Here is a 27,966-nt window from a genome sequence, read left to right on the forward strand (position 1 = left end):
CCTTTTAAAAATAAACAAAGAAATATGTAGACTCATCTGAATTTATAGAGAGTATCAGAATAATAGTTTCTTGTTATACAGCATCCCCTTTTGAGATTATGTTGTGATAATGCACAAAACATTAGATTTTAGTATTAGGCTTGGACATTAAAAGATATCTTCTCCTATTCTGACTCTGGAAATAGAGCAGTTAAGAACTGGAAAGGTCAGTTTGAATAAGTCCTAGGAGTCAAGAGATGTGCTTTGTGGAAAATATCATCCTGTAATTTCAGTTTTAAAAAGAACTGTTATAACATCGCTTTTGAATGAACTTAGGAATGACAAATATCTATGCAGCGATCAAGATCAATAGTATTATGGCCTTTAGAAATCAAATCTATCTCTGAGAAAACAGTTGGCTGATCAGTCCGATCAATTCTTCTTGTAAAGTGCTAATCTAGACAAGAATTGGTTTTCCAGCTAAGGTCAATTACTTTGGAATAATAATTCATTTTCCACTTCCCCCACAAGGTCATCATCCTTTTCATTTTTGTAGAGCTAAAGTCAGTCATCCCTCTCAAATCTGCTCAGTTGCCACATCATGGCAGAGGAAGGATGAACAAAGAGAACTGGTAACTCTCAGCAAGATCACCCAATATGTGAAGGCATTTCAGCTGCTTCACTAAAGCAAGCAGGCAACTGCTATATAGGAAGATGCCAGAAAAAGACACTAATTTTAGTGACACTGGAAAGCTTCATTTTATATCCCATAGAAGAAAGACAATGGCAAAACCACTCCTGCATTTTCCTATATCCAGGAAAACCACATGAAGAGGCAGTATAAAGTGATTGATGATATAGTTCCAGATGATAGTCCCTCGGGTCAAATGGTCTTCAACAAGCTACTGAGGAAGAGCTGAGGATTGTTTTGGAGCACTAATCGTGTTTATAGTATAGATAGATAAAAGCCTTTGGGATATCTGATTATAGACATTGCCAGGTAGAAAAAGAAAATCTGAAGTAGCAAAGATAGGGTTACCTTGGGAATGTGAGACAATCTTTCTGGTAGATGGATGATTCTTTTACAGCTAAATAAAATAAATAAATGAACATAGGAAAATTCAGCATATGAAAAGCTGACTACACATTGATCAGAAAAAACTCAGTGGATTGAATTGGGATAATTTTAGCCAGAAAATCATACTATTTACCAGTAGGACCTAAAACCAAACAAGGAATGCTCCTGCTTTCATGGTCAATAAAAACATAACAAGTATCTGCTTGGGTACAATGCAATGCGTGACAGAATAATATGAATTGTACCTTGTGGACATCTTTTTAACAGGACAATTGTCCAAGTTTATGTGCCTGCTACTGATGACTTTTACGATCAAGTTTGAATTTCATAAAACGTGCAAACAAGATGTGCTACTACTTATGGTTGAAGACTAGAATGCCGAAGTTGGAAAGAGTAAGGATGAAAAAAGTGGTTAGTCTATATGGACTAGGAACCAAAATGAAGCAGGAGATCAACATCCTAGTTTCTACCAATCCAATTATTTCTTCATTTTAAGCATAATTTTCAAACAACTGAAATGATACTTATATACAGTACATGGACTGTAGGAGATGAACTATACAGAAATCAGATAGACTATATTATTGTTACAAGAAGATGGTAAATCTCAAAGATAATAGCAAGAAGCTATCCTGCACTAACTGAGGAACACACCATGAGTACATATTTTTGATACTGTCATGTGGTTTTATTGATATAATTATTTAATTTTTGATTGCACCATGGATATTCTATTGCAAATTATTGAGTATAGCCTCTTGAAAATCAACTGATTGTGGTGAACTAAAATTAAATACTCACAACCCTTCCATATTCAGTATTTCAGACACTGACTTACCTTAGTCAGTTTTTCTAACAATTGCAATTGGATAACAGTTGTGAAGTGTTTAGTATTCCTGTTCTTGCAAATTTTAGTTATAAATACCAATATTTTAAAATACTTACTAATGCATTCTGGTAGAGGTTTATCCCAGTGTCCATTAGGCTGGCAGATTAAAATTGAAGAGCCAAATAAAAAATATCCAGGATTGCAGTCATAAAAAACAACTGTACCGTAGGTGAAATTTCCATGTTCTATTTTGCTTTCTCTTATAGAATTTCCAGAGATTCCTGGATCCGAACAATTGACCACTAAACAAGCGCAATAACAGAAATTGATATGACCTGTACATTTCACATTAGAAAATAATATCAAAGGCTTGTAAAGTTAGCATTAATTAATGCTAAAGTATAAAAATGATGTGCTTTAATCCATTTTTTTTGGTTTACTAAAATACTTGAAAAATGTATACACTGTATTCTGTATGTATATATTCTATAATGAGTGGTGATTATTATTATTAATGCCACTGTATCTGTCTCTGTAACCTTATAGAATTAATGCTGATGCACAGCAGTACTTTTTAATATTCACATTCCTTTTTAAAAATGAGTCACCTTTATTTCCAATTCACATCCATTAGGAGAGAAATTATATTAATGAAAATGCACTGTTTCTTGTAAGTAAGCATACATATCTTGCTTATAGGTAACCACAGAATTGCAGAATCTTCATATATAATATTTAATAAGGAGCACTTTGGACAAACTTCCTAAAGCTAATGTAAAAGATTGCAGCACTTGCAAAATATTGCCCTGAATGAAAATTACATTTTATAGTCATTATCTGTCTTGTCAAAAATAATTAGGCTACTTATTGAGCATACCTAGTGTTCTTTGTCTGCACAACAGTATATCTTCCTAGCTCAGCCCAGAAATGTTCAATAATTTCTATCATGCTAACCAGCGGTGCAGCTAAGTAATTTCAAACTCTGAACTTCACAGTCTTACGCTTTATCTGTGGCAGCCATATCCATCACATCAGCTATAAAACATGCATTAAACATATTTCTCCTCCCCACCATCATCATTCTATATGGAGAAATCATTTAAGTAAGGGCAGTTTCTCATTTTTAACTAATTTTCATTACAGCACCATAGGAAATAAATAAGTAAATAAATAGCATTGGAGTCTACTGCTCTGATGATTAAAGCATCACATTAGAAAGAAATGTCCTTTGATGGGAGAAATATACCAGCACTTATCACAAAGCGACTGATTTGAAAAAGCTAAGTGTGGTTAGAACTTGTATGGTGAATAAGGATTCTCAAGAAATCCCAGAGTTACAGGCAAGATTAGAAAACTGCAAGAAAAAAGCCACCTACTCAAAGAAAACTTTGCAACACACCAGAATACACAAACCAGAATACAAATAATAAAATAAAGAACTATAATTATGAGCAGCGTATAAAGTTTACATCTAAGAAAAAATAACGAGAAGAAAATAACAATAATATATCATGTATTATATAATATAAAAACATAATACAACAGTAAGAATGGCTGGAATACTAAATAAAAGGTAAGTGGCAGTCTTACATATTTGTATGGATTTTTTTAAAATTATTTTTTTATAAATTTCCTGAGTGATTTTCATAGCTTGAATGCTGCTCTGGACTTTTTTTTTTTTCTTTACCTCCCACTATTAGGGAATAAAATAGCTTAACTTTTCATATAAGGACCTGCAAGCTTGAAGTTATTTAAGAAGTTAACTAGCCGCAAGCAGGCAGTTTTGATTACTTTTTATACTAATCAATTTATTTCTCAGGATGTTCAAGAACTGGTTTGAAAGAAAATGGAAATGAGCTGCTGATTTTAATGCAACTCATTTGTTTCAATTTCCCCTTTTAAAACAAATGAAATTTCCCGGATGTTTCAACTTTTCAAAAAGAAACTGCAATCAATACACATATTAACTTTGATCTTCAGCAAAAAAAATAAAGTTTAAACTAGCATAAATTAATGCTCAGTGAACCTGAATCATTTATCTTTTCCAAGTAAAATATTAATTGATCTTTATCAGAAGATGCAGAGATATTTTTTTAAAAAGGGAACTTTACAAAAGGAAGAAAATCTACAGAATTTGTGTAGCACCAAACAAAAAGGAAAAACAGCTATTCTCTGAAAAAGAAGACAAACATATTAAGACAAACAAATGTCAAAATATATTTTACATGGTTTTATGCATTGTTCCATGCTTCAGTCATTGTGGAAAGTTACTAGCACACAGAAATGTTCCTACAAAGGTAGTGTCAGCTTCTGAAATTAAACTGGCTTAAGCCATCTTCGTCACTCTAAATTGCCACAGGTTGGGGGGAAGGAAAAAGGCAGCATTGCTAACTAAACTTAAAGCAATCCCGTGGGAACCAAGGTCATTTCCACAGAAACTGGAAGGTGGAAAAAAGAAGTTTAATGGAGTCTGCCAATTGCTTCTATTGGGTAATGTGATCAATTGCACAGCAAAGGGGAGGGAATTGTTACATTTAGCTACATTGAATTTTTAAGGGGAAGTTTAGAGTTGGTTTCACTTTTGACTGTGACAATATTAAGCATCCAATAAACATGAGCTCTGAGGAAATTTCAAGACTCGGAGTTCTGATTTCATTAGTCAGAACCTTGACAGATAGGTTACAAGTAAAAAGTCCCTTAAATCTGAGAGATTCCATGGATACATCCATGATGCTCTCTTGCCAATAATACAGGGACAATATGCTGTGATATTTTTTATTTTATATTCTAGATAATGATTCTGGATTTCCTGATAGTTTTCCAATTACAAGTGGTCCTCAACTTACAACTAATTGCTTAACAACCATTTTAAGTTATGATAATTTGAAAAAAAAGGGACTTATGACCCAGATTTGAAGTTCTGAAGGCCACTTCTTTCATAGTCACATGACTGTATTTTGGCTGCTTGGCAGCCAGTCTGTATTGACAGCCATTTATAGTACCCTTTGGTTGTATGATTGCATACAACGTTTTTTGTTGGCAAACTGTACTTATTTCTATTTTCTTGCAAAGAATGCCTGATACCAAAAATGGTGACCCACTTAATAACCATCACAACTTTTTAGTTAAAATGGTGAGCTTAATTATAGTCATAAATTGAGGACTACCTGTATATATTAATCAAATATAATTGTAATAACAATGAATCAAATGGCTAGAGGAAAATAGTTGTAGCTCTGGGTTGAAATGAGGGTTTCTTGGTGCTTTCTGAGCCTGTTTGTTTTCTTGCAGATGTTTCATTACCCAAATTTGGTAACATCATCAGTACACTGTGCACTGATGATGTTACCAGTTTTGGTAATGAAATGTCTGCAAGAAAACAAACAAGCTCAGAGAGTATCAAGGACCTCTGATGGATCACAGCTAGCATTTTGAGTGTCCATGTCAACTGCATATATTTCTGTAAAAAAAAAATTGAACAGAAGACTAAGAATAAAAATATACAAAGTACCATTTCATTTGATGTCATCTAACTGGAATATTAATAGCATAGTCTCTATCATTAAAGTACCCACTCCTTTTGTTAAAAAAAGACTACCTTTGACATATCTCATCTCCAAACTTGTTCCAACCCTTACCTTTGCATATAGGTGGTGGTTGACTCCATTGCCTGTTTGCCTGACACTGGGCTTTTGTTGGTCCTTGCATAACATAGCCAGTATTACAAGAGAATGTCACAACATCATTGAAATTGAAACCATTTCCACTTGTTCGTCCATAAATTGGGCTCCCTGGATGACCGCAACTGACAGCTAATATTGGAAGAAGCAAGAGAGAAGTAATATTGTTATAATTAGATTACATAGCTAACAATATGTCTCTTACTTTGTGAAATATTTTGGAGACTACACGGATAATCCTGCACAGAAAGGAGAAAGTGTTCCATGAAAAAACAACGGTGTTGTCAGTGTCCATACCTAAATCCTTATTACTTCCAATTCACTAATGTCCATAACAGAATATTTTGTTGCAGATTCTATTTTTTTATAAATTAAGTTTGTTTTTTCTATACTGATCTGCAGAATAGTAAATTAATCTCTATATTTTCTTTACAGTCAAGAAATACTCAGAATCACTAGTACATTTAAATTAATCATATCCTTAAAGTCAATTTAGAACTATATCTACTAATGCTGCATGTTAGAAAATATCCTGGAAAAGAAAGGTTAGGTTTTCTAATATTTTCATTCACAACATATGTTGGCTTTGTATGTTTTAAACCCCATAAGTGTTTAATGAATCTAAGGATAGATTGAAGAAAAAAACTCTTGTGAGAACCTGATATGAATGCTTCAATATTATTGAACATTCCACATGTTTATTATCTGCTTGACATGAACATCAAATTCTAATTGCTACATCATTGTGACTACAAGAGTATTTATTTTTCAGGAAACATGTACTGAATTACATGGTACTAGAATATTTGCACCCAGTATTCTATACTAAATTATAGCAATATATAATATGGTATTTTAATATGATTTGCATTATAACGTTAAATTTAATAAATAAAACATGTAAAATAATATACTGCACAATTCTAAATTAAGAATTATTTATTTGGGCTTTCAGTCTAGCACTACTTTTTACAAGATACTGTAGACAGATACAAATGTGCTACAACCACTGGTGGGATTCAGCGGGTTCGCACCACTTCGGCAGAACCGGTAGCTAATTTTTTGTTGCCCAGGCCCAGAATGGACTTCCCGAACAGGCATCCACACAGAGAACCAGTTGTTCACATATTTGAATCCCACCACTGGCTACAGCCCTATCTTGCTACTAATTTTTGGCTCTATTGATTTATTGTGTGCCATCAAGCCAATGTCCACTCTTAGCAACCTAATAGTAAGATTTTCTCCAGGAGAATCTGTGTCCATACTTGTCCTTCCTGGACACTATAGTCCGAATTTAGAATCCTAACTGTTGGCTCTTCTTCCAACTTTATTCCTTTCATCATCTTAAAAAAAACAGATGTCATAAGGCACATGTTAACCTCTGTTGTGTTACTTACGCACACAGGATGGAAGCTGACCAGACCAGTTGTGATCTTGCTGGCATATCCGTACAGAAGAACCAATGAGCCGAAAACCAGGATTGCACTGATATACAACAGTATCTCTATATCCATAATTTTCACCAATCACCTGGCCATTAACAATAAGATCTGGAATTCCACAATGACCCGCTAAAATAAAGCACAAAAATTGATGCAACATTAGTTAAAAATGGGGACACCATTCTTCTTCTTCTACCAATAGGATTAATATTATTCTTTTGTATCTGTTGTTTGGATAATATAGTTATATTTCAGCTTTACTCCCATGCAGTTCATGTCTTTATTGAATAAATATTGTGAGAATCAAAATAATGAAGTGGTTGAACTGTTAGATTTTAATGTTAGTGAGCAACCTTAACTAAACAGTTTCATTTGTTAATCTAGTTTCAAAATGGTGTTTGCAAAAATGGGTAACTCCCATGTAAATTGAGAAATTGTTTTCCCCTTGAAATGAGCTTTCAGGAAGAAAGGAGGGAAGAAAGAAGGAAGGAATTGCAAGTCATAAGAATTAATGAAAGGATTTGTCTTTTATTTCATCTGAAATAATTTTTCAAAAAGTTATTATTAAGATGTTCACCATCAATTACAATTAGCTACCAAAATTGCCTTCCAAGTGTATTTTTGTCAGGATGAGAGGACTGGGAGTGGGGGAGGGATAGAAAAGTTGTGATCCCAAATTAGATCTCACCATGTTGTGGTTCAGATGTGTTGACTTTCTAAGAGCTTATACTTTCTACTACTTAATATTTTGATCTTGCAGTTATGGCTACATTAAATTAACACACAAACTTGTCTCTTAATAGTACCTTGATGATGATATGGTGGCTAACATTACATAACTGAAATTCAACAATTTTGCCACCAAATATTTGCAATTTCATTTATTTATTTATTTATTTATGAGACTTATATACCGCTTTAAGTGCAAGCACTCTCTAAGCAGTGTACACCAGTAAGCAATGTATATATATATTTACATTGCCCCCAACAATCTGGGTCCTCATTTTACCTACCCCAGAAGGATGGAAGGCTGAGTCAACCTTGAGCCGGTGAGATTTGAACCGCTGACCTGCTGAACACAGTCAGCTAAAGTGGCCTGCAGTACTGCACTCTAACTGCTGCGCCACCTCGGCTCATGTTGTTGTTGCTCTGTAATGAGATTGCCCATATTGCTTTAAGTTGCTATGATAGTATTTTTTTCTACATTACAGATTCTGTTATTTCTCTAGGAAAGGCCTATTCAGTTTGTAGTCCCATGGCTGCACATGTTCCCTATAAAACTTGGTTATAGTATGTGAAATTTCTCCAAAAGAAGTTACTGGATTATATTTTCCAACGTGGGGACAACTTGAAATATATGGAGAATAATCCTATTTACCATTTTAAATTAATTTCAATTAATCTGACCTTGTTCTCTTTTTTTTTCAGACTACTGATGCTGACAAAATAAACTTGTCCAATACAATTCCACATATTTTCTTTAGATATTTTTCCTTAGTTGTGGTTCCAATGGCTAATGATGATGGTGGTGATGATTAAAACCAGGAAGCAAATAACACAAACCTAATTTAATATAGAGGTTCTCTTATCAATATGGGTCCTGTATTTTACTCTTTGTCCAAAGCAGCTCCATTCTGACTTAAAACTATCAATTCCATCACACCTACAGGGAGTTTCCTAGAGGGGGGGGTCCAACCCTATCTACTCTCTCTTTCTTCAGCTATCTGTGAAACGTCAACTAGATGGCTATTTCTTCACAATCCCCCTGCAGCCTTCTTATTGTAATAGCACACAATAGGCAAAATAACAAGTCTTCCCACAAATAATTCAGACACTGTACCTCAACATCTTCCTTGGTCACATTAAATGCCAATTAATCCTACCATGCTGAACCAGTGGTCAATGTTTGGGCTAATTCTCCAAAACTGGATTAAGGAGAGAAATATATAAAAGTCTTTATTGCCATTCCTGTTGTAACCTTCATTTCTATCTGATGTGGGAGGAGGCAAACCTACCTCCATTTTAATTGTCCAGGAGTAGTGTAATTATCCTTCATGTAGATTAGCTGTATTTTTAAATGTGTGTGTCTGTGTGTGTGTGTGTGTGTGTGTGTGTAGGAGGTCATCTACTCACCTTTCCACCATCAATTTACCAGCCACTTAAAGTTAAATGTATTAGAAATGGGCGTCACGAATGCTAACTTCTTCACCCACAACTCAAGTTAATACACATAGGCTAAATATAAGACTGCAATATTATACCTATAGATTGAGAAAATCAATTTGCACAGACACACGCACCTCAATTCTCTTCATTAACTAAGTTCTAAAATGTATGATGGCACAGATCTCTTTTGGAAAAAAATGATATATGAATTGTGGAAATAAAATAATGCAATTTCCGACATGTGAGAGCTCTAATTTACAGTCATTTCCATCACCAAGGAAACTGTTCTATCCCCATGCCCCCCAGCTCATCTTCCAGAATGGCTGTCTCATTATGCTGTGAACAAGAGGATGCACAGGGATTTTAACAATGATAATATTACAGATAATTGGTAACTCTTTACGCATAACCATTCCGGAGTGGATTGTTTAATTCCCTTCCTTTTCAATGAGTGGGAACAAATTCCCTAACACACCACAAGCTCTTCAAGTTCTTCTTTCAATGATGTCTATAATAAAGAGTGTCATGATGTCTCTTTGACCCTGGCAAGAACATGAGAACACACCTGCCACATTAAAAGCCTACTAAAACTTGCATGTTTTTTAATCCCCTTATTGTCAACAATCTTTTGATGATTTTCTTTTTTATTTACATAATTCTTATCCTATTGCAATGCATGCATAAAAATGAGCCCTAAAATTTAAAGAAGCTTTTTTGAAAATGTGAGGTTATTCAACTATTATCTGTAATAAAAAATGCTTTTGATTTCTTCTTTAGGAAAAAAAACCCTTTTCTTAAATCCTGGTCAGAATCCACTTCAATCCACTGATTCAATCTCAATCCCCTTGAGACCAGGTCTGGGTACTATAGTTCAAAAAAGACTGTGATGTATTGCAGCAAGTTGTTATAATTTTGTTGCAATAATTAGGGAGCTTGAAGCAGCAACAAATCACAATCTAGCAAAAAGGGCATCTCTCCTCCAAACATTGTATGAAATAGAGACCTATGTCAGCCATCCTAAATAATATAAAAAATAGGTTTATTTATATTGTTTACCGGATAGCATACCACACTTATCACCAACCTTGGCTTTCCTGTGTCATTCATCATATCCTATTAATAAAACACAGCATTGCATGTTAATTTCCAATGAAAGGATTACTATGGATGGTAAACTTAAAAAAAGTTAGTATTTCTCCTCCCAATCAACACAGTTTTATTTTTATTAGCAATGGATTGTCCACAATGTTTTCCATTCTGAATTTATTCAGTTTGTCAAATTGAATTAGTAGACTACTGCTCAAAAAACCCAATCTTCTCAGACCTATGGGTGGTGTCTTCTTCAATCTTAGGTCCTCTACAAGACACCTGGGAATTTGAGGGTTCTGCACAGGATTTTAGCTGTTCCTAGCACTGCGTTGTTTTTCCATCAGAAGTGCTAAGCTGGGACTGTGTTAGCTATTACTTTCCATATCTTCTGTAGTTCCTCATTCATGATCTGGTGCTTCTCCAGCTTCTCATACTCCTAATCCACAAATACACATACTATTACCATTTTTCCGTACTACAGATAATTTGTAGAATGGCTTGATTTCTGACATAATTAGATTGATTTTGTTTGTTAAATTAGCAATAGATAGAAATAAAGTACAACAAAATATTATTTCATTGGGTAGAGAAGTTAGTAACATTCTATAGCATCCTTTTATTTTTCTTCATTCATTTTTGGATATACAGTATAGTATATTGCACATTTTCTCATTAGGTGGATAGACAAAACATTTTAATACAATGTTTGTTTTATTTTAGCCAATTTGGTCTGGTGGTTAAGGCACTGTGAAACTGTGAGTTCAAATCTTGTCTTAGGGGGCTAGTCTTTGAGCCACTTGCTCTCTCTCTCAGCCCAACCCATCTCACAGGATTGTTGTTGTTGGAAAATAGAAAGAGCTCTATCCATCCATCCATCCATCCATCCATCCATCCATCATTGACCTGAGGAGAATTGTGGCTTGTGGGAAACTCTTTAGAAATAGGTCTCTTCATTTTGAATACATAGCTTAGACATTAATTTATTTACGAGCACATAGCAAAGGAATTTATATAAATCTAAAAGTATGAATGGTTTGACTGTTCATAATGAAAGCTTGAGAAAATTAGTGAAGGGTACAAATGTGATATATATCATTAAGAGATTTTGAGGGGGGAAAAGTTGAAGTGAAAGAAATGAAAAGAATTATAGATAGAGAAAAGATGGCTGATGCATTTTTAAAGGATTAGAGTAGATGATAGATTGTCTCAAAAGAATGCATGGAAAGCATACGTTAAGGAAAGGATGTGTAAACTTCTTGGAATAGAGTTTTAAAAAGTTATATTGCTGTGTGGTGTAATCATATATGGAGTTACAGTAATCGAAAGAATGAAAAAGAATGATTGACAGGACAAATGTGGAAACATGGTTGAGGAAAACTGCATTTAAGAGAATGATGCTGAAAAAAATAAGATTTAAAGAAAATTAATGCATAATGTATACACAAGGAAAAAAGTTAAGTATAAAGAATATCACCAGAAAGAGCAAGGGATGCTAAAGGTTAAAAGAGAGAGAAAATGAGAGCAATTTTGATGAAATAAAAATTGCTTTGGGAAGTGGATTAAGAAGCTAAACAATTAGATTCCTGCAGAATTAACTGAATTTTTTAAAAGTTATATTATTTGAAAGTAAAGTGAGGAAATGCTGGAGGAGGACTTTAGAGGTTGTAAGGGGTTCATAAGGAAATAAAAGTGAGAGATCCCCTTTGGTGTAATGGTTAAAAAATCAGGCTAGCAATTAGGACAATGTTCTAACCCCACTTTAGCCACTAAACTGGCCATGTAACCATGAGCCAGTCCATCTCTCTCAGCCCCAGGATGGAAGCAATGGCAAACTATATCCAAAACCTTGCCAAGGACATCTCCCGGTAGTCCACAGGAGTAAAAAACTGATTAAAAGACACAGGCTTATGCACATACAAACATAAACAGACACACAGAGAGATATACACACAGATCAGAATGGGGCAGAACAATAAATCTGTAGGTTCAAAAAATGTAAATATCCTTTGTATATAGAGTGCGTTTTCATGTTTAAACAATGGATCTCTGGCATTGGAAGAATAGTATTACTGTTCCTCTATACAGGTGAAAAAGACAGAAGAATGAAAAGCCCGCCAAGAAGATGTATGGGGGAAAGTAGTTGCTTGTATAGCCTTAGGGATGGGATTTTTTAACTTTGTATTGGGGAATTGTTACGTGTGTCTCCAGATTTGGTTTCACTTTTGATGTGCTGATACTTTGTAACTAATAAACATTTTCTTTGAGGAATTTACAAGCCTCAGAGTTCTGCTTTATTCGTCTCTGTCTGTCAGAACCATGATATTAAACCAAGTCTGGACACATATGTAACAATTCCCCGATACAAAGTTAAAAAATTCCTCCCCTAAAACTACGCAAGCAACTATGTTCCCCAGTACATCTTCCTGACGGGCTTTTTACAGAACATCCAACCTGCAGTCTTGGGAGCACCCAATGACCTTGGTTCCCATGGGACAAAAGATTATTTAAACTAGTGAATCACCTGGGCAACCCCCTCCCTCTGCTCTATGTAGCAACCAAAAATGAGTAGGAAAAATGGCTGCAGCCATACTCATTTGTAGAGTCATCAGTTGGCTCCCCATCTGGGAATCAAACCCCGGTCTCCCGTGTAACAGGTGAGGATACTTACCACTGTACCACCAATGCATATAGATAATTATATCAATAATGCCTGCAATCACATTAGATATGAGCAAAGAAGAAAATACATTGTGATTTGGAAAAGTGGACTTGGCCATTCTGATAGGAACACTGTTACAGATGTGACTATATGTGCATGTTTGTATTCAGATGATGTTACATTGTTGCCTGAGAACCTGAATGACCTACATTGGATTGTACGGTTCGAAGAAGAATATTGATCTGAAAATTAAGGTATCAAAGGCCAAGGTACTTGTGTTTGACAAGCAAAATGGGATGAATAATTGCAAGTTACATAAAATTTAACAAAAAAACTAGAGCGAACCTATCCGTTTATGTACTTTAGATGATAGATTGTTTACAGGAAAAAAATGGCAAAAGGGCTCCAGAAATTTTAAAACAGTGTAAATATTGGCAATATGCAATCTTTTGTGAAGAATCAATACTTGTTAGAAGAAGCTCCAACAAGCAGTATGTAAGGGATGCTTCTGACCACTTCACTATATGAGAGTGGGGTATGTCAGGAGAAACATCAAATGAAGTTGAATAAAATAGGCATCAAAGCATCAGGAGTGGGTGGATGCTGCATGAATGATGTCTGAACAGCAAATGTGAACAAGCAGTATCAAAACAGTAAATTGAAGTGATTTGGTCATCTAGGATGATTGAAGACGGAATTGCAAAACAAATATATGACATAATAGCAATTGGGTCAAGAGGAAGGGACAGAAAAATAAACTGATGTTTGGAGAGAGTTGTTGAAATGTTAAAAACCTGAAAAAGGCAGAGTTGAAAATTCTAAAGAATAAAAGGAATTGCATGGATTGATGTATAGAATTAATAGAAGAAATAAAAGATTTCAAGGATAAATCTGTACTGCATAGGGATTGGATTGGCTGTACATTATTTCAACTCTGTTTCCTTTTCTTATCTGATGTCTTTAATATCTCTAGCTTACCATTGCTTACTTTTTTTCTGGCTTCTGAATGTTGCTTTTCTGACAGGGAAGAGCTGAGGGATATTTATGTAGGTAAAAATGTGCAGTTTTGATGTGTGTGTATTGTATGTATGCATACAAAGTATGAAGCCAACATTGCCCAAGTATTAAGCAATAATATTTATATAGCACCATTACTGTCTTTTTAAATAACATTTTAGCAGAATGACATTGTAAAGTGGTTCCACTTAGCTTCCCACTGCAAAACAAATTATTTTAAAAAATTAAGACAAATAACTAAATGTATCCACTGTGTTTTGCATCCTGTTTATCTTCCTACATAAAAAGCTTCCTTAGGTGCTATTTAAAAATGTCTCTTAAGGGAATACGGAGGATAGCCTTTAAGATTTATTTAAGTACTGGCATATTCTCTTTACAGGAAAGAAGCAAGCATCTGGCTTTGTCTAGTCTGGCAAGCAAAGCAGGGTCAGGACTGAATAGAACTTTGATAGGATGGTTTCCAGACAATATCACAACAATAAACAAGACTGGGAAGTTGAGTAATATCACAGAAAAAAGCAGTGACAAATACTTCGATGTAATCATAAAAAAAAAGAAAAAAAAACCTACATGAAACCAGCCAGGTCATCAGGAACTGAAATTCAAAGAATACTTTAGTCTTTAACACAATCTAAGAAAAGCAACCTAAGAAGTATAACCACTTTATTTTGACTTAGGGTGAACATTTAAAAGGATTAAAGATGATTCATATTTTATTTTACAAGAAGAGTTAGACCACTGCCAATTAAAACATTTAACCTAAACTAGGTAAGTTATCTACGAACAGCCAAGAGTCTTAAATCCTATGTAATTTTGGATAAACTAAAATTGCCAAGCCACTTTTGAAAAATTGATTTAGAAAATAATGTCCAGTGACTTTATATTCCCCCCCTCAAAATATATAAAAAAATAAAGGAAAAAAAAATCTAACCTTGATCTAAATGAATTACTGTTGGGACCCTGTAAATACCCTATGTTAATTGTTTTGCCTTAAATGTATGGTACAATTTATCTTTAATTAATCTTAGCGTAATCACAGCCATCCTCAATGGGGCATCTGTCACATGTTCATAAATCCAATGACTCACTAGTGGAATGGAAACAAAGGCATTAGAAAAAAACGTTAATATTCAAGTCAGAATTTGTATAAGGAAGTTACATGATATACTAAAATATATCCTTTTTTGTTTTTTTAAAAAGCATGTATTTCCTTACCTAAGCATCTTGTTTCAGTTCCACTCCATAGTCCAGAAGAGAGACATTCTCTTACCACTGAGCCCACCAGCATGAATCCTAGGTCACAAGTAAAGATAGCAGTCGAGCCATATGTAATCTGAGTTCCAATTTTATTCCCATTTGGAGATGTAGGAAGTTCTCCACAGGAAATAACTTTGAAAAGAAGAAATATACATATTTACAATATATGTTGCACTCATACTAACAACAAAATAAATTAAAAATAAATGTTAAAAAAACAGCAATGGCAATAAAAATGCTAAAATATTTAGGTACTGGCTAGGATAATACATACTTGAAAAAAATCTATAATCTGAAGTATATTTTAAACAGTGTGCTGGTAAAGTGACAGAAATGTGATTAAAACAATATTGTGCAATGGAATAAAATTGATTCTGTGACTATTGATATGTCCAAGGCTGATTTTGAAAACTGCAGACAGAATAAAACTGGTGAATGTACTTTATTTTAAAGCTATCTGCATTAAATGATTATGTGGGCTGTATAGTGGCTTCAAATATATTCTTCTGTAATTAAAGTTTCACTGATAAAGTCCATGGCATTTTTCCCAGCAGGCTGAGGATAATAGGCTTATTATCCTCCTATGAAAAAAACTACCATATTGAAAAAGGATTGTAAGTTTCAGTTTGTTGGTCTTCAGGATTAACACAAGATGTTGAAAATAAATAACTACCTAATATAAGGACCAATAAGGACCTGGAGCTAGTTGAATCTGAATGATACCGCTAGATGAGAATATTTGTAGCTCAGGGTTGATCTGTGGAGTCCTTGGTACTCTCTGAGCTTGGTTGTTTTCTTGCAGACATTTCACTACCAAACTAGGTAACATTATCAGTGTTACAAAGGAATGGGGTTTGCTTTCTATTGATACAATAGCAGTCAGTGTTGGTGGGAGTGTTCTTGGTGGTTCCTTGATTGGGTTGTTGTTTACTGTTAACTTGTTGTCTGAGTTGGTAGATCCTTGATTGAGGTATTGTTTACAGGTAGTTCTCGACTTATGACTACAATTGAGCCCCAAATTTCCAATACTAAGTGAATTTTGCTCCACTGTACGATTTTTCTTGCCACAGTTAAGTGAGTCACTGCAGCTGTTAAGTTAGTAACATATTTATTGTGAATCTAGCTTCTTTATTGATTTTGCTTATCAGAAGGTCACAAAAGGGATCACATGACCCTGGGACACTGCAACTATCGTAAATATGAGTCAGTTGCCAAGGGCTCTGAATTTTGATCAATTGACCATGGGATGCTGCAATAGTCATAAGTGTGAAAAACGATCATAAGTCACTTTTTAGGTGCTGTGTAATTTTGAAGTATCACTAAATGAACTGTTGTAAGTCGAGGACTACCCGTACTTATTAGTGTTAATCTCTACCTATCTGGGTGCTGATTGATGGTGAGGATGTGTTTTGGATTTAAATATGAATAACTAATACTAGAATACTTACTTTGGCAGTATGGCCTCTCGTTTCTCCAGCTCCAAGTTCCATTAGCAAGACATTCAATGGATTCTGGTCCCAATCCATGGTAGCCAGGATCACAGCTAAAAACTACTTTTGTTTTGTACTCATAGTGAGATCCATTCACTATCCGCCACCTTCCATGTTCCAGGGTAAATGAATTAATGCTTGGACATGTAACAACTTGAAATGGAAAGAGAGAGAGAGAGAGAGAGAGAGAGAGAGAGAGAGAGAGAGAGAGAATATATTTTGACAGCTTCAGAGGGTCAATCCTTGATATCAGTTTATGTATTAGGACATGAAACTATCTTAATTTGTAAATTAAACAATTGTATAATAATCTGCAGTTTGTTGGTAATTCTGGTTTTATTTCCGTTTAACATTTTATAGTTCCTTCTTTGGCTACAGAGAATGGTTGTTTTATTGCTCAAAATAATTAATTAATGGACCACATATTAGAATTTAAAGGGGTGGATTATTTGATTGGTAATATAATCCTTATATAAACATTTCTGTAATACAGATGATTATTCTACATCTTGAAGCATGATATTCATATTCATTTATTTTAAATGAAAATATCTGATTTCACTTTTGACTAGTAAATTATTAATATCAGCAGAATCACATCATTAGGATCTAACCATAATTACTCTTTGTATCAGAGAATGAATATATGTCATAACTAATAAGAGAGCTTTTTCTCCCCTAACATTGTCCTTGGCTATAGGGTGGAAAATCAGGTGGCACAAACAAGCGACAAAACTTTGCAATTGTAATTACACCTTATTTATACGATGTTTATATCTACCTCAGTGGTTCTCAACCTGTGGGTCGGGACCCCATTTGGGGTCAATGATCATTTCACGGGGGTCGCCAAACAACACAGTCCGTCATTTTTTTCCCCTTTTCCTTAGCTGTGCTACTCCCTTTTATTCTATTGGCTTTTGAAAGCCAATAGAATAGACTCTCTTGAATAGAGTCTAATTCTATTGGCTTTCAAAAGCCAATAGGAATTATCCAAGCTGTCTCTACCCCGCTGAGCCCGCCAAAAGTCCCATTCTGCAAACGGTGCTGCAAGTTGTCTGCAGCGAAGGCGAGCTGTCTGGAAGCTTTCACCCCTCCCCGCTGAGCAACTACTAAAAATGTAAATAAAAGAGGGCCAGAGATGGGAGGAGGGAGGCCGGCGGGCACAGGGAGGGTTGCTGGCACGCATGGGGCCCGGCAGGTGCCTTACCTCCCTTGGGCTGAGCCTGCTGGTGCCCCAGCCGGTGGTAAGCCTGCTCCGTCTCTGCCGCTTGCCAGCTACGCCTTAGCCGGCGCAGGGGGTGGCACCATGCATGCGCGGTGCTCCCGGGCAGCGAAAGTCCTCGACTTATGACCGGTTGGGTAGTCCTCAACTTATGACCAGTTGGGGTCACGGCATTAAAAAGGTCGAGAACCACTGATCTAGCTGGATTGTATTTAATACTGAAACTAATGAGAGTACTTCGACGTATTTAAATAACGATCCATTTAGAGCTTTGAAAGAAGGGCCACCTCTTATAATTCACACAACATATCTTTTCTAGGTTAAAGGCTTTTTCCTCACCATGTGTTATTAGCTTAATTGCCTTTAGAGTGATGTTCCACATCTGGAGATCTTCACAGTTTCTGATGCATTCTTATGAAGCAAGTTCTACCTTAGATGGCTTAAATCAGACATGTCAAACTTGCGATGTCATGTGATGTCGCACAACGTATCGGAACATTTTCCCCATTGCCAGCAATGGGGTGGGCACAGTTTCCTCATGACGCATCCGGCCGGCAGTTTGACACCCCTGGCTTAAATAAACCTCAGAGGTGTTTCTCTTCTCTCTGTGTTACTCACTTGATTTTAATTTCCCAATTAGCTATTTTGCTTTATCTATTTTCTATTCTTCCCTGTCACTGTGTCATATGGTGGCATCCAGCTATACAAACAAAGAATGAATGGATGATGTATATGTACATTTATCTATATGTCTGTGCATAGCAAAACCTTCTACATGCTAACAACTTAGTGAATTTTGTCTGTTCCTTTATGAAATAAGTAACATTCTCTTCTTCTGAAAATACAAATGGAAATTCTTTCAATCATCATCATCCTAATTACCATATGCATAACGTTCGGCAATAATTAAGTTCTATTTTGTTCATTAAAAGAAAATGGAGCAAGTTTTGACTTGTCTTATTAAAGTTTAGGGCATAATACATGCATTTTGTATTCAAAGGAGAATTCTATCTCTTCTGTGCTTTTGATAACTATATAGTATCTTCCTCCAGCATTGTTTAGTTATTTCCAATCTGATCATGAAGATTTTGAATTTATAAATTAATTACATGAATCAATAGATTCATTAAATAAGAGCTCTCTTGTTTAGTAGATTACAAAAAAAAAAAAAACCCAACCAAACATAAAAACCAATAACTTTTGATAACAATTAGCCAGGAAAAGAACAACGGAACAATGTAAAATATATAAGATTCGTAAGTCCCAAACATTCCCAGCACTAAAAAAATTACAAGCAGATAAACTCTATAATTTTAGCTGCCTTGAAAAAGGAAAGACAACCAGTAGAAAGACTATCTGGTAGATAGCCAAGCAATTTTCCCAAGCACAGTATTAAAATAAGAAGGTCCTCAATTATCTGTCCCATCATTTAACTTCATTGGTGTTCTGGGAAGAATCCAGAGAAAGAAATATTTTGGGGAATATTAAAAAGACAGAATATATTTCCCCAAAGGAATAATGGAGAAGATCTTTAAAAAAGACAGAAACCAGCCCAGAAATCAGCCCCAGCCCCTCTCCCCCAAGCAGAATCTAGGTAGAAGCCAGCTTTTAGAAATGCAGATGTGATAATCCTTTCAGAAAGATTGGAGCCGGGAACCTAGAAGCTGATGAGATTAGAAAGACAAAGACCCTTAAATCTACATCCCCCACCCAAACTCTAAGGACAGGAAACATAATAAGATTAACCCACCAATACCAAAAAGGACACACTGAACCTCAGGTCAAAGTTCATCCGACAGGAACAGGAACTCCAAACAAAAGCCCAAGAAGGTATAAAAACCCACCACTCCCAGCAACATGTGATCAGCTTTCCCAGAGCCATGCTTCTGTCTGGCTTTGCTCTTCAATAAACTACAACTTTCTTTCTAAAAGAATCTCCATTTTCTTTATTCCTGGCTTCGACTGAACCCTGATGAAGATTTTTCATTCAACAGTGTTAATCAGTGGTGGGATTCAAATATGTGAACAACCGGTTCTCTGGATGCTGCTTCTGGAAACCATTCTGGGCTTCAGCAACAAAAAATTAGCTACCAGTTCTGCTGAAGTGGTGTGAAATGGCTGAATCCCACCACTGGTATTAATGAAGAATTCTCAAAGATATCCAAAGAGTTTGGACAGAAATATATATGGAGGAGATATTCTTTTACTTATATGGTCCTAAACTGCTCAGGAAAATAAGCCTTACTTTATTTTGTGAGGTTTCTAGAACTGAAATTACACAAGTTCTTTGAATAAGTTTGAAACTATATAGTTTATATGAATTAAAGTTGGTGTAAGGTGAGACTACACAGACTACAATAAGCCTGAGTGCATCTCTTCTGACTAACAGGTTTTTTTTAAAAAAAAGGCATAAGATTTTATGAGATGCAGCTGCATAGAATTGTTAGCTGGAAAAGATTCTACCAGATTTGTGATTTCTGTCTTACAGAGAATGTTTGGAAAAAAATCTCCTAAGAAACTTTTTGGATTTTGCATTAAGTTAGGACAACCGTAATGATGTATGTTCCACTTTCATTAAGGTCTTTCTTGAATACAGATAATCCTTGACCATAATTGGAACCAGAATTTCCATTGCTAAGCAAGGCAGTGATTAAGTGAATTGCATCCAATTTTATGACATTTTTGCCATAATTTTTAAGCAAATCAATGCAGTTGTTAAGTGAATCAGGTGGTCATTAAGCAAATCCAGCTTGCCTTTGCTTTTCAGAAGCCCTCTAGGAAGATTGCAATTGATGATCAGATGAGGCCAGGATGCTACAAGTATCAGGGCCTGAATTTTGACCACATGATTGTGAGGATGCTGCAACAGTAGTAAATACGAGGACTGCTGATAGCTTGCTTTTCACAGTGCTGTTGTAGCTTAGAACAGCTACTAAATGAATAGTTATAAGTACTTGTACTTGTACATACATTCACCTAGGTCTTTGGGATGCTTCACTCATTACCTACAATCCTTTTAAATCAATAATTATTGGGAAAGCGAAACACTAATAATGATCTTTAAATGTTTAACAACAAAGCAAATAGAACTTTTCTAGGTTATGCTTACCTACACAGCGAGGTGTTTTATTATGGTTACTCCATGTGCCATCTGGCTGGCAGGATGCAGTGGTCAGTTCCTTGGATGAAAGGCGGTACCCATCATTGCAAAAGTAAGTAACGTATGTGCCTACTAAGTAATCCGTAGTTAATATCCCACCGTTTAATGGAGCTTTTGGAATTCCACAGGAGATAGCTGAAACACAGGCAGGCAAAACGTCATTTGACTACACTGGCAAATTCGATTTCTACGTATATTATGTCTAATATTCAGAAATAGAACTGTAATCAAACACACAAGAATTCTTAAAATTCTTAAAAATGGAAGGACTAGCTTGGAAGGATTAGCAAATTTGCAGGTGTTGACTACACAACCAATTTTGATTCTGTGTATATTATCTCCAATCTTCAGAAATAGAACTGTAATTCAGATATGAAATGTGGCAGGATTGCAGCATAAAAAATAACCTATCATTCATTTAGACTTTTTGTGTTTCTTTGTTTTGTTTTCACCACCACCTGTGTTTGCAAATGAGTTTCTGTTTTTCTTGCATTCCAGAGGAGCAAGAGACAGCAAAATTTAGATAGTTTTATTGGGAGGAAGAGGGTCAAGACGTGTCCTCCCTAAAGATTTCTCAATGTATATTTTTAATTATGCAAGTAATCTGTTTTAGTTTGGCAAGATTTCTGTCTATACACGAGGAACAGTAAAGGAAACTGCTTAGAAGAAACTCAGCATGTCTTTCTTAGTTTTTGATGCCTGACATCATCAAACTTGGTGAAGTATTCATTGTCCCTTTGCAGTGTTTGAAGTAAGAAAAACTCCCAATGAATACAACAGGCTTAAGTTCCAACTTCATAGGATTCAGGTGCTTTCATGTCTTTCTGACTCTATTAGATTTTTTTTCTTCAGAACTCTTACATTTCAGATTGAAAATTTGCTCTTACTAAACAATATATTAAATATTATTTATTTAGTCATCAAAAGGTTGGTTTCTTCTAAATATGACTGGGAATATAACTGCTTTGGGCTTTTGAGCAGAATGGGACCTACTGAAAGAAGAGAACCACCTCAGGGCCAATACAATCTTCCAGAAGTTGAAAATTCAAGAAAATGCAAGGCATCATGATTGGAAAGAATGATTTTTTTTTCTGAACAAGAAAAGTGGAACAGGATCTATATTGATGTTTTAGAAGGACTGTCGTTCCATTCCTGTGAAGGCTTCAGGTGATATGTTCAACTGCTTGCTGTTTTTATTACAAAGAACTATTTTGAAAAGAATATGCTGCTGCAGTTTTTACTAGCTGGCTAATTTAGCAGCATAGCATCACTGCTGGTCTCTGGGCAATCATTTGGTGAACAAGACACATTTTTCATACTTTCTTTTGCAAATTATTTGCTCTATTTTCTTACTGGGTTAGAACTAGCGAAATATTTCTTGATACCATTTCATTCAAGTATTTTCTCTTAAAGGTTTTCACCGTTCTGTCATTTCACTCAAAAATATGATGCCCGAAACAATACAAATTGAAGACCAAGGTCAGCATATTCACATTCACTTCCCTATCTCTTTTATAGCTTTGAATTTTATACCTGCCAATCAGCATTGATAGAATAATTTATAACACTGAAAAGAAACAAAAGAGATTATATGTTTAAGTTTTGAGATGATTCTTCCTTGTTGCTGATAGTTGCTTATTTAATAAACATGTTTTAAAAATTTAATACATTCTGTAGGGGGATGTAATAGATACATATGAGTGGAGTGTGTATATATATATATATATATATATATATATATATATATATATATATATATATTTGTTTGTGTGTGTGTGTGTGTGTGTGTGTGTGTGTGTGTGTGTGTGACTCGCTAGAGATTTTCTGAGGGTAAAAATAAAATCCTTGTGTCTTTGTATGTGTATATTTCAGAACCAAATCCAATAAAACAAACTAATTCAATAAAACTAAAACAAAGGGGAACTATTGATTTTGAAGTCATTAAAAGTATTCTAGAACCCACAGAGAATCCTCCTTGGAAGAGTTTGTATAAATATCCATCTGCATCCAACAATCTGGTGTTTGCAAAAATAGCTGTTGAAAGAGACACTATATTTTATTAGCCTCTTATACAACTCAACTAATGCTCAGTTAGTGTGGTATGCAGTGTACATGTTTAAATAACATTGCATCGGGGTCAGGTTTAGGATAAGGACAAACTGGCATTGGCCTAAGATGCCAAAGTCTTAGAAGAGGCAATACCATCCTTCCTTCCTTCAGAATCATTCCAAAATGCAAATTTTTGCATCAGCAGGCAGTGGCACCAGAAGCCAAAACAAACTATGAATGTTATACATAGTATTCCTAAACTTCTTCTTCTTTTTTCCAACAGTGGGTACTGCTCAGAGGATCAGGACCATCAGTCTGAAGTTCCATCCACATTGCTTAAAATGTTGACTTACTGAATTCACTTAGTTATTCATCAAATAGTGATTTTCAGGTGGATAAGATAACATAAAGGTCATTTGATTACTTGTGATAATGGCAAGACTAAACACTCTTACTTTTGGAAATTATTAATCATAATTGCAGTGGCAAGACAAATGGAAAGCAAAGACAATATTGATTTATGCAGTACCCTATCTTTGACTGCTAATCTAAGATTATGATCAGCACTTGTACCATCACCATCACTATTCATACCTTTCAAAGGTGTGTAAAAAGCCAAAAAGGAAACAAAAAGACCAAAACACCTCAGCAGCAATCAATACCCAAATAAGCAGAGATTAACACAAGATTAAAACTAGACAAGGAGGCAAGAAGTAAACAAAAGCTCAAAGAACTACCAACTCAGATAAACAGCCTAATCAAGGAACCACCAATCACCAAGCACACTCCACCAATACTAGCAGGGCAAGCACTAGTATATAAACAGAGAGCAAATCCCATTCCCTTCTAGCGTTGATGATGTTACCTAGTTAGGTAATGAAACATATGCAAGAAAACAACCAAGCTCAGAAAGCGCCAAGGACTCCATACCACCATTATTCTTATTCAGGTTTCAAACAACTTCTGAATCCACAGGGATCGAACTTTGTACTAAAGATATGCTTTGAGCATTTTTTGGAAGAGATATGGCAAAGTATGAGTTCAGCACCTCCTTGAAGCCATAACCATTTTCTATGGCTTCCAGATGAGTTTGCCAAAGGATGCTGCTGTATCAATGAATTGCATAAGAAACATGGCCATTTTCATACATCAACTACTCAAAGAGACACATCTGCTTTCCAGATTACATGGGAATCTAAAAAAGATATGTGTTTTAAAAATACATTGCTCTTCCACTTGTTTCAAAACATTTTTTTCTGAAATACATACTGCATATTCTACTTTCCTTTAGATTCAGAAGGATAAAAATAATAAAAAAATATTCAGTTTAATTTGTAGATTGATTCATGTATGCAGGCACAGAGAAAGGTTTATCATCATCATCATCATCATCTGCTTGGGATTCCAAAAATTAAAATGGGAAAATATTCAAAAAGTCCTGCAAAGCTGTAATAGTCATCAAGAACAGAACTTTACAGGGACAGGACAGTCTGACCCCAAAACATTTTGCATATCACTACATTATGCATGAATTTTGGGACCTCCTTTGACTGGGCACACAACCAGCTAAACAGATATAGTTTAGAGACAGCTCAGCTAACAAGATCACATTGCTCTTAAGTACTCAAATACACATGTATTTGTAGAGCATTTTGCTGTTTTTATAAATCAATAAAACTTAAATAATCAACATAAGGGTTTTAAGTAAATTTTATTTCAGTAAATTTAAATGGAGTCTTCTGTTTAGAACTCTTTAGTCTTTTAAGAATCTCAAGAAATTTCAAATCCTGAAAATCATGCATCCAGCAGTAAAAGGCTTGCATTTAAATTGGGAAAACATTCTGCTGGCATTTTTCTATGGGCATATTCACTTGTATATTGTATGTCTAAATTGCAAATGTTAACTGTAAATGTGTATTAATACATATTCATGCTTTAAGTGGGAAAGTGCATTTAAACAAAATTCACATTTAAAATAATATAAGTGGTAATATGAGATATAATTTTCATGAATGCTGGATACTAATGAAATGATTTCTAGATAATGCTGCATAAGACAGACATCAGCAAATATTCATTGTTTTGTATAGCATTATATGGAAGTCATTTCACCAATTCATTTAGGATTTTTTAAGAAGATTAGTTTGCCATTAACAATATGAATGATAATAATATTCTGGTCTCTTAGAAAACATTATATACTTAATTGAGCAATAGAAAATAAAACATTAGTGATAAAATAATATTGCAGTTAATTATAATAAAATAATTGGCAAACAATTACTTGAACACAGTTGGCATTGACAAAATTACCACCAGTCAATTACAAAAGGCAGCTTTACCTAGAATTTATTTATTTATTTATGAGACTTATATACCGCTTTAAGTGCAAGCACTCCCCAAGCGGTGTACACCAGTAAGCAATGTATATATATATTTAAATTGCCCCCAACAATCTGGGTCCTCATTTTACCTACCCCAGAAGGATGGAAGGCTAAGTCAACCTTGAGCCGGTGAGATTTGAACCGCTGACCTGCTGAACACACGTCAGCTAAAGTGGCCTGCAGTACTGCACTCTAACTGCTGCGCCACCTCGGGATGTAAGAATAGCTTACATCCTGCAATGAAACCTTTAAAACCATCAAACAACATCTGCCTATACAGGTGAATAACAATGCCAAATCCAGTCTAAACACCTAGCCCACTATGCAATTAACTATAATAATAAAAGAAGACTGTGGATAATTTGTGGCAATACTAGTGAATAGTAAAATAGAATTGGAAAAGATCAGAAGTATCAAGATTTGTAAATCAAAGTTGAAACATTATCACATAAACCAGTTATGGTGGTAGTCTCAGTGGTTATTACACATTGGGTGTCATACCAAATATTGAACCTCTACGGGGAGGAAATCCACCATCTGACCAGGACCTATGAAAAACTTGAAGTCCAAAGAGCTTCCATTTTATGCGACCTCGCATTCCTACGCAACTGCCGAGATCAAAATCTAATCCCCACATGTTTCCAACTGAAATTCCACTCCAACTCTGCAGCCACCAAACGGATCCTGAAAAGAACAGAATTGGCCCTAATCAGAAATGAACTTCACACAAAAAGATTCCTCCTAGACCGAATTAACAAAGATCTCCTCACACTCCACCTCAAACTCAGCAACAAGATCCACCCCGCACTTTGGGACAAATCCAAACAACTTGCCGTCTGGAGAGCCGAAACACAGACCACCTTCAAGACAGATACACACACCAACAAACTCCGAAGACTACAAGAACGCCAGAAACAAACCCCTCCTCCCTCACAGCCACACATGAAGCAAACAGTGCATAACATCTCAGATAGGATCCTCACCAAAGCCGAAACCAATGTCCTTTCCAAAGGATTCAACTTTGCAGTCGCTCCCAAACACATCCCCACTGAAACCATTATATGTGGAGTTGAAACCAGCCTGACTAAAATCAACCCCGACGACGCCAACAGAATCAGACTCGAAATCACCAACATCCTCTGCACCAGCAAGCCACCCAAAAGCAACTTACCCAAAGAGGAACAGACAGCACTACGTAACCTTAAAGAAGACACCAGCATAATAATCCTACCAGCAGACAAGGACAACGCCACGGTGGTTATGAACACATCTGACTACCAAACCAAATTAACCAACCTACTCCAAGACTCCACATACAAACCCCTAAATACAGATCCCACCACCTACCTGGAAAAAACCACCAGATCCAAAATAAAAGCCTCCCCCATTAGCGAAGAGATCCAGCAAAGAATCATTCCCAGAGAGAAATCATCCAGATGCCCCAAACTCTATGGTCTCCCCAAGATACACAAGGAAGGAACCCCACTCAGACCTATAGTCAGCTCCATAGGCTCACCTCTACAAAACCTAGCCAAATTTCTCGCCAAACAACTACAGCCCTATGCAGAATCCATCACCTCACACGTAAAAAACTCATTCCAGTTTATAGAGATCATAAAGAAACAAAACTTACAGCCCAGCGACCTACTAATGAGCTTCGATGTCATATCCCTCTTCACCCAAGTGCCTATCAAAGAAGCCTTGACAGCTATCCAAAACAAATATAACCCCCCCAAACACATCTTAGATCTGACCAACCACTGCCTATCCAACACATACTTCATCTATAATGGACAAAAATACAAACAAACAGAAGGAGCACCCATGGGATCACCCCTCTCACCTGTCATTGCCAACCTCTACATGGAACACTTTGAAACCCAAGCTCTAGAAAAATCTGATCACAAACCCAAACTCTGGCTCAGATACGTAGACGACACCTTCATAATCTGGCCACATGGGAAAGAAAAACTGGACAACTTCCTCACACACCTCAACAGCCTACACCCCAAAATACAGTTCACCATGGAAACAGAAACTAACAACCAACTTCCCTTCCTGGATGTCTTAGTCTACAAGAAATCCAATGGCTCCCTAGGACACACCATCTACCAGAAGAAAACACACACAAACCGCTATCTGCACGCTCTCTCACACCACCACCCAGCACAGATCAACTCTGTAGCCAAGACACTCATCTCCAGAACAAAACGCTTAGCTGACGAACAACACCTAAAACCCGAACTACACACTCTCACCAATGTACTAACATCCAATGGATTCCATAGAAATAAGATTACAAACCTAATCCAAAAAGAAACCCCCACTAAAATCCAAGACAAAGAACAAGAAAACGGCAAAGCCATCCTCCCATACATAAAAGGCATCACAGACAGAATCAGTAAGATCCTCCATAAACACAACATCAAAACAGCATTCTGCACAAACAGAAAAATATCCACCAT

The 27,966-nt window shown here is 35.7% G+C and overlaps 1 protein-coding gene across 1 annotated transcript in view; it reads right to left on the reverse strand.

Moving 5' to 3' along the window:
- Positions 1–27,966, reverse strand: part of CSMD3 (CUB and Sushi multiple domains 3) — a 131,040-nt gene that overhangs the window by 58,335 nt on the left and 44,739 nt on the right. Inside the window, exons 17-22 of the mRNA XM_039354551.1 lie at positions 21,018–21,203; positions 16,645–16,839; positions 15,155–15,328; positions 6,964–7,137; positions 5,525–5,698; positions 2,003–2,188 (exon numbers count right to left, since the gene is read on the reverse strand). Coding sequence (XP_039210485.1) covers positions 2,003–2,188; positions 5,525–5,698; positions 6,964–7,137; positions 15,155–15,328; positions 16,645–16,839; positions 21,018–21,203 — 1,089 coding nt within the window. The remainder of the gene's footprint in view (positions 1–2,002; positions 2,189–5,524; positions 5,699–6,963; positions 7,138–15,154; positions 15,329–16,644; positions 16,840–21,017; positions 21,204–27,966) is intronic.

This window comes from Crotalus tigris, unplaced genomic scaffold, assembly GCF_016545835.1.
Source record: "Crotalus tigris isolate CLP2741 ecotype Arizona unplaced genomic scaffold, ASM1654583v1 scf7180000018559.1332295, whole genome shotgun sequence".
Taxonomy (NCBI): domain Eukaryota; kingdom Metazoa; phylum Chordata; class Lepidosauria; order Squamata; family Viperidae; genus Crotalus; species Crotalus tigris.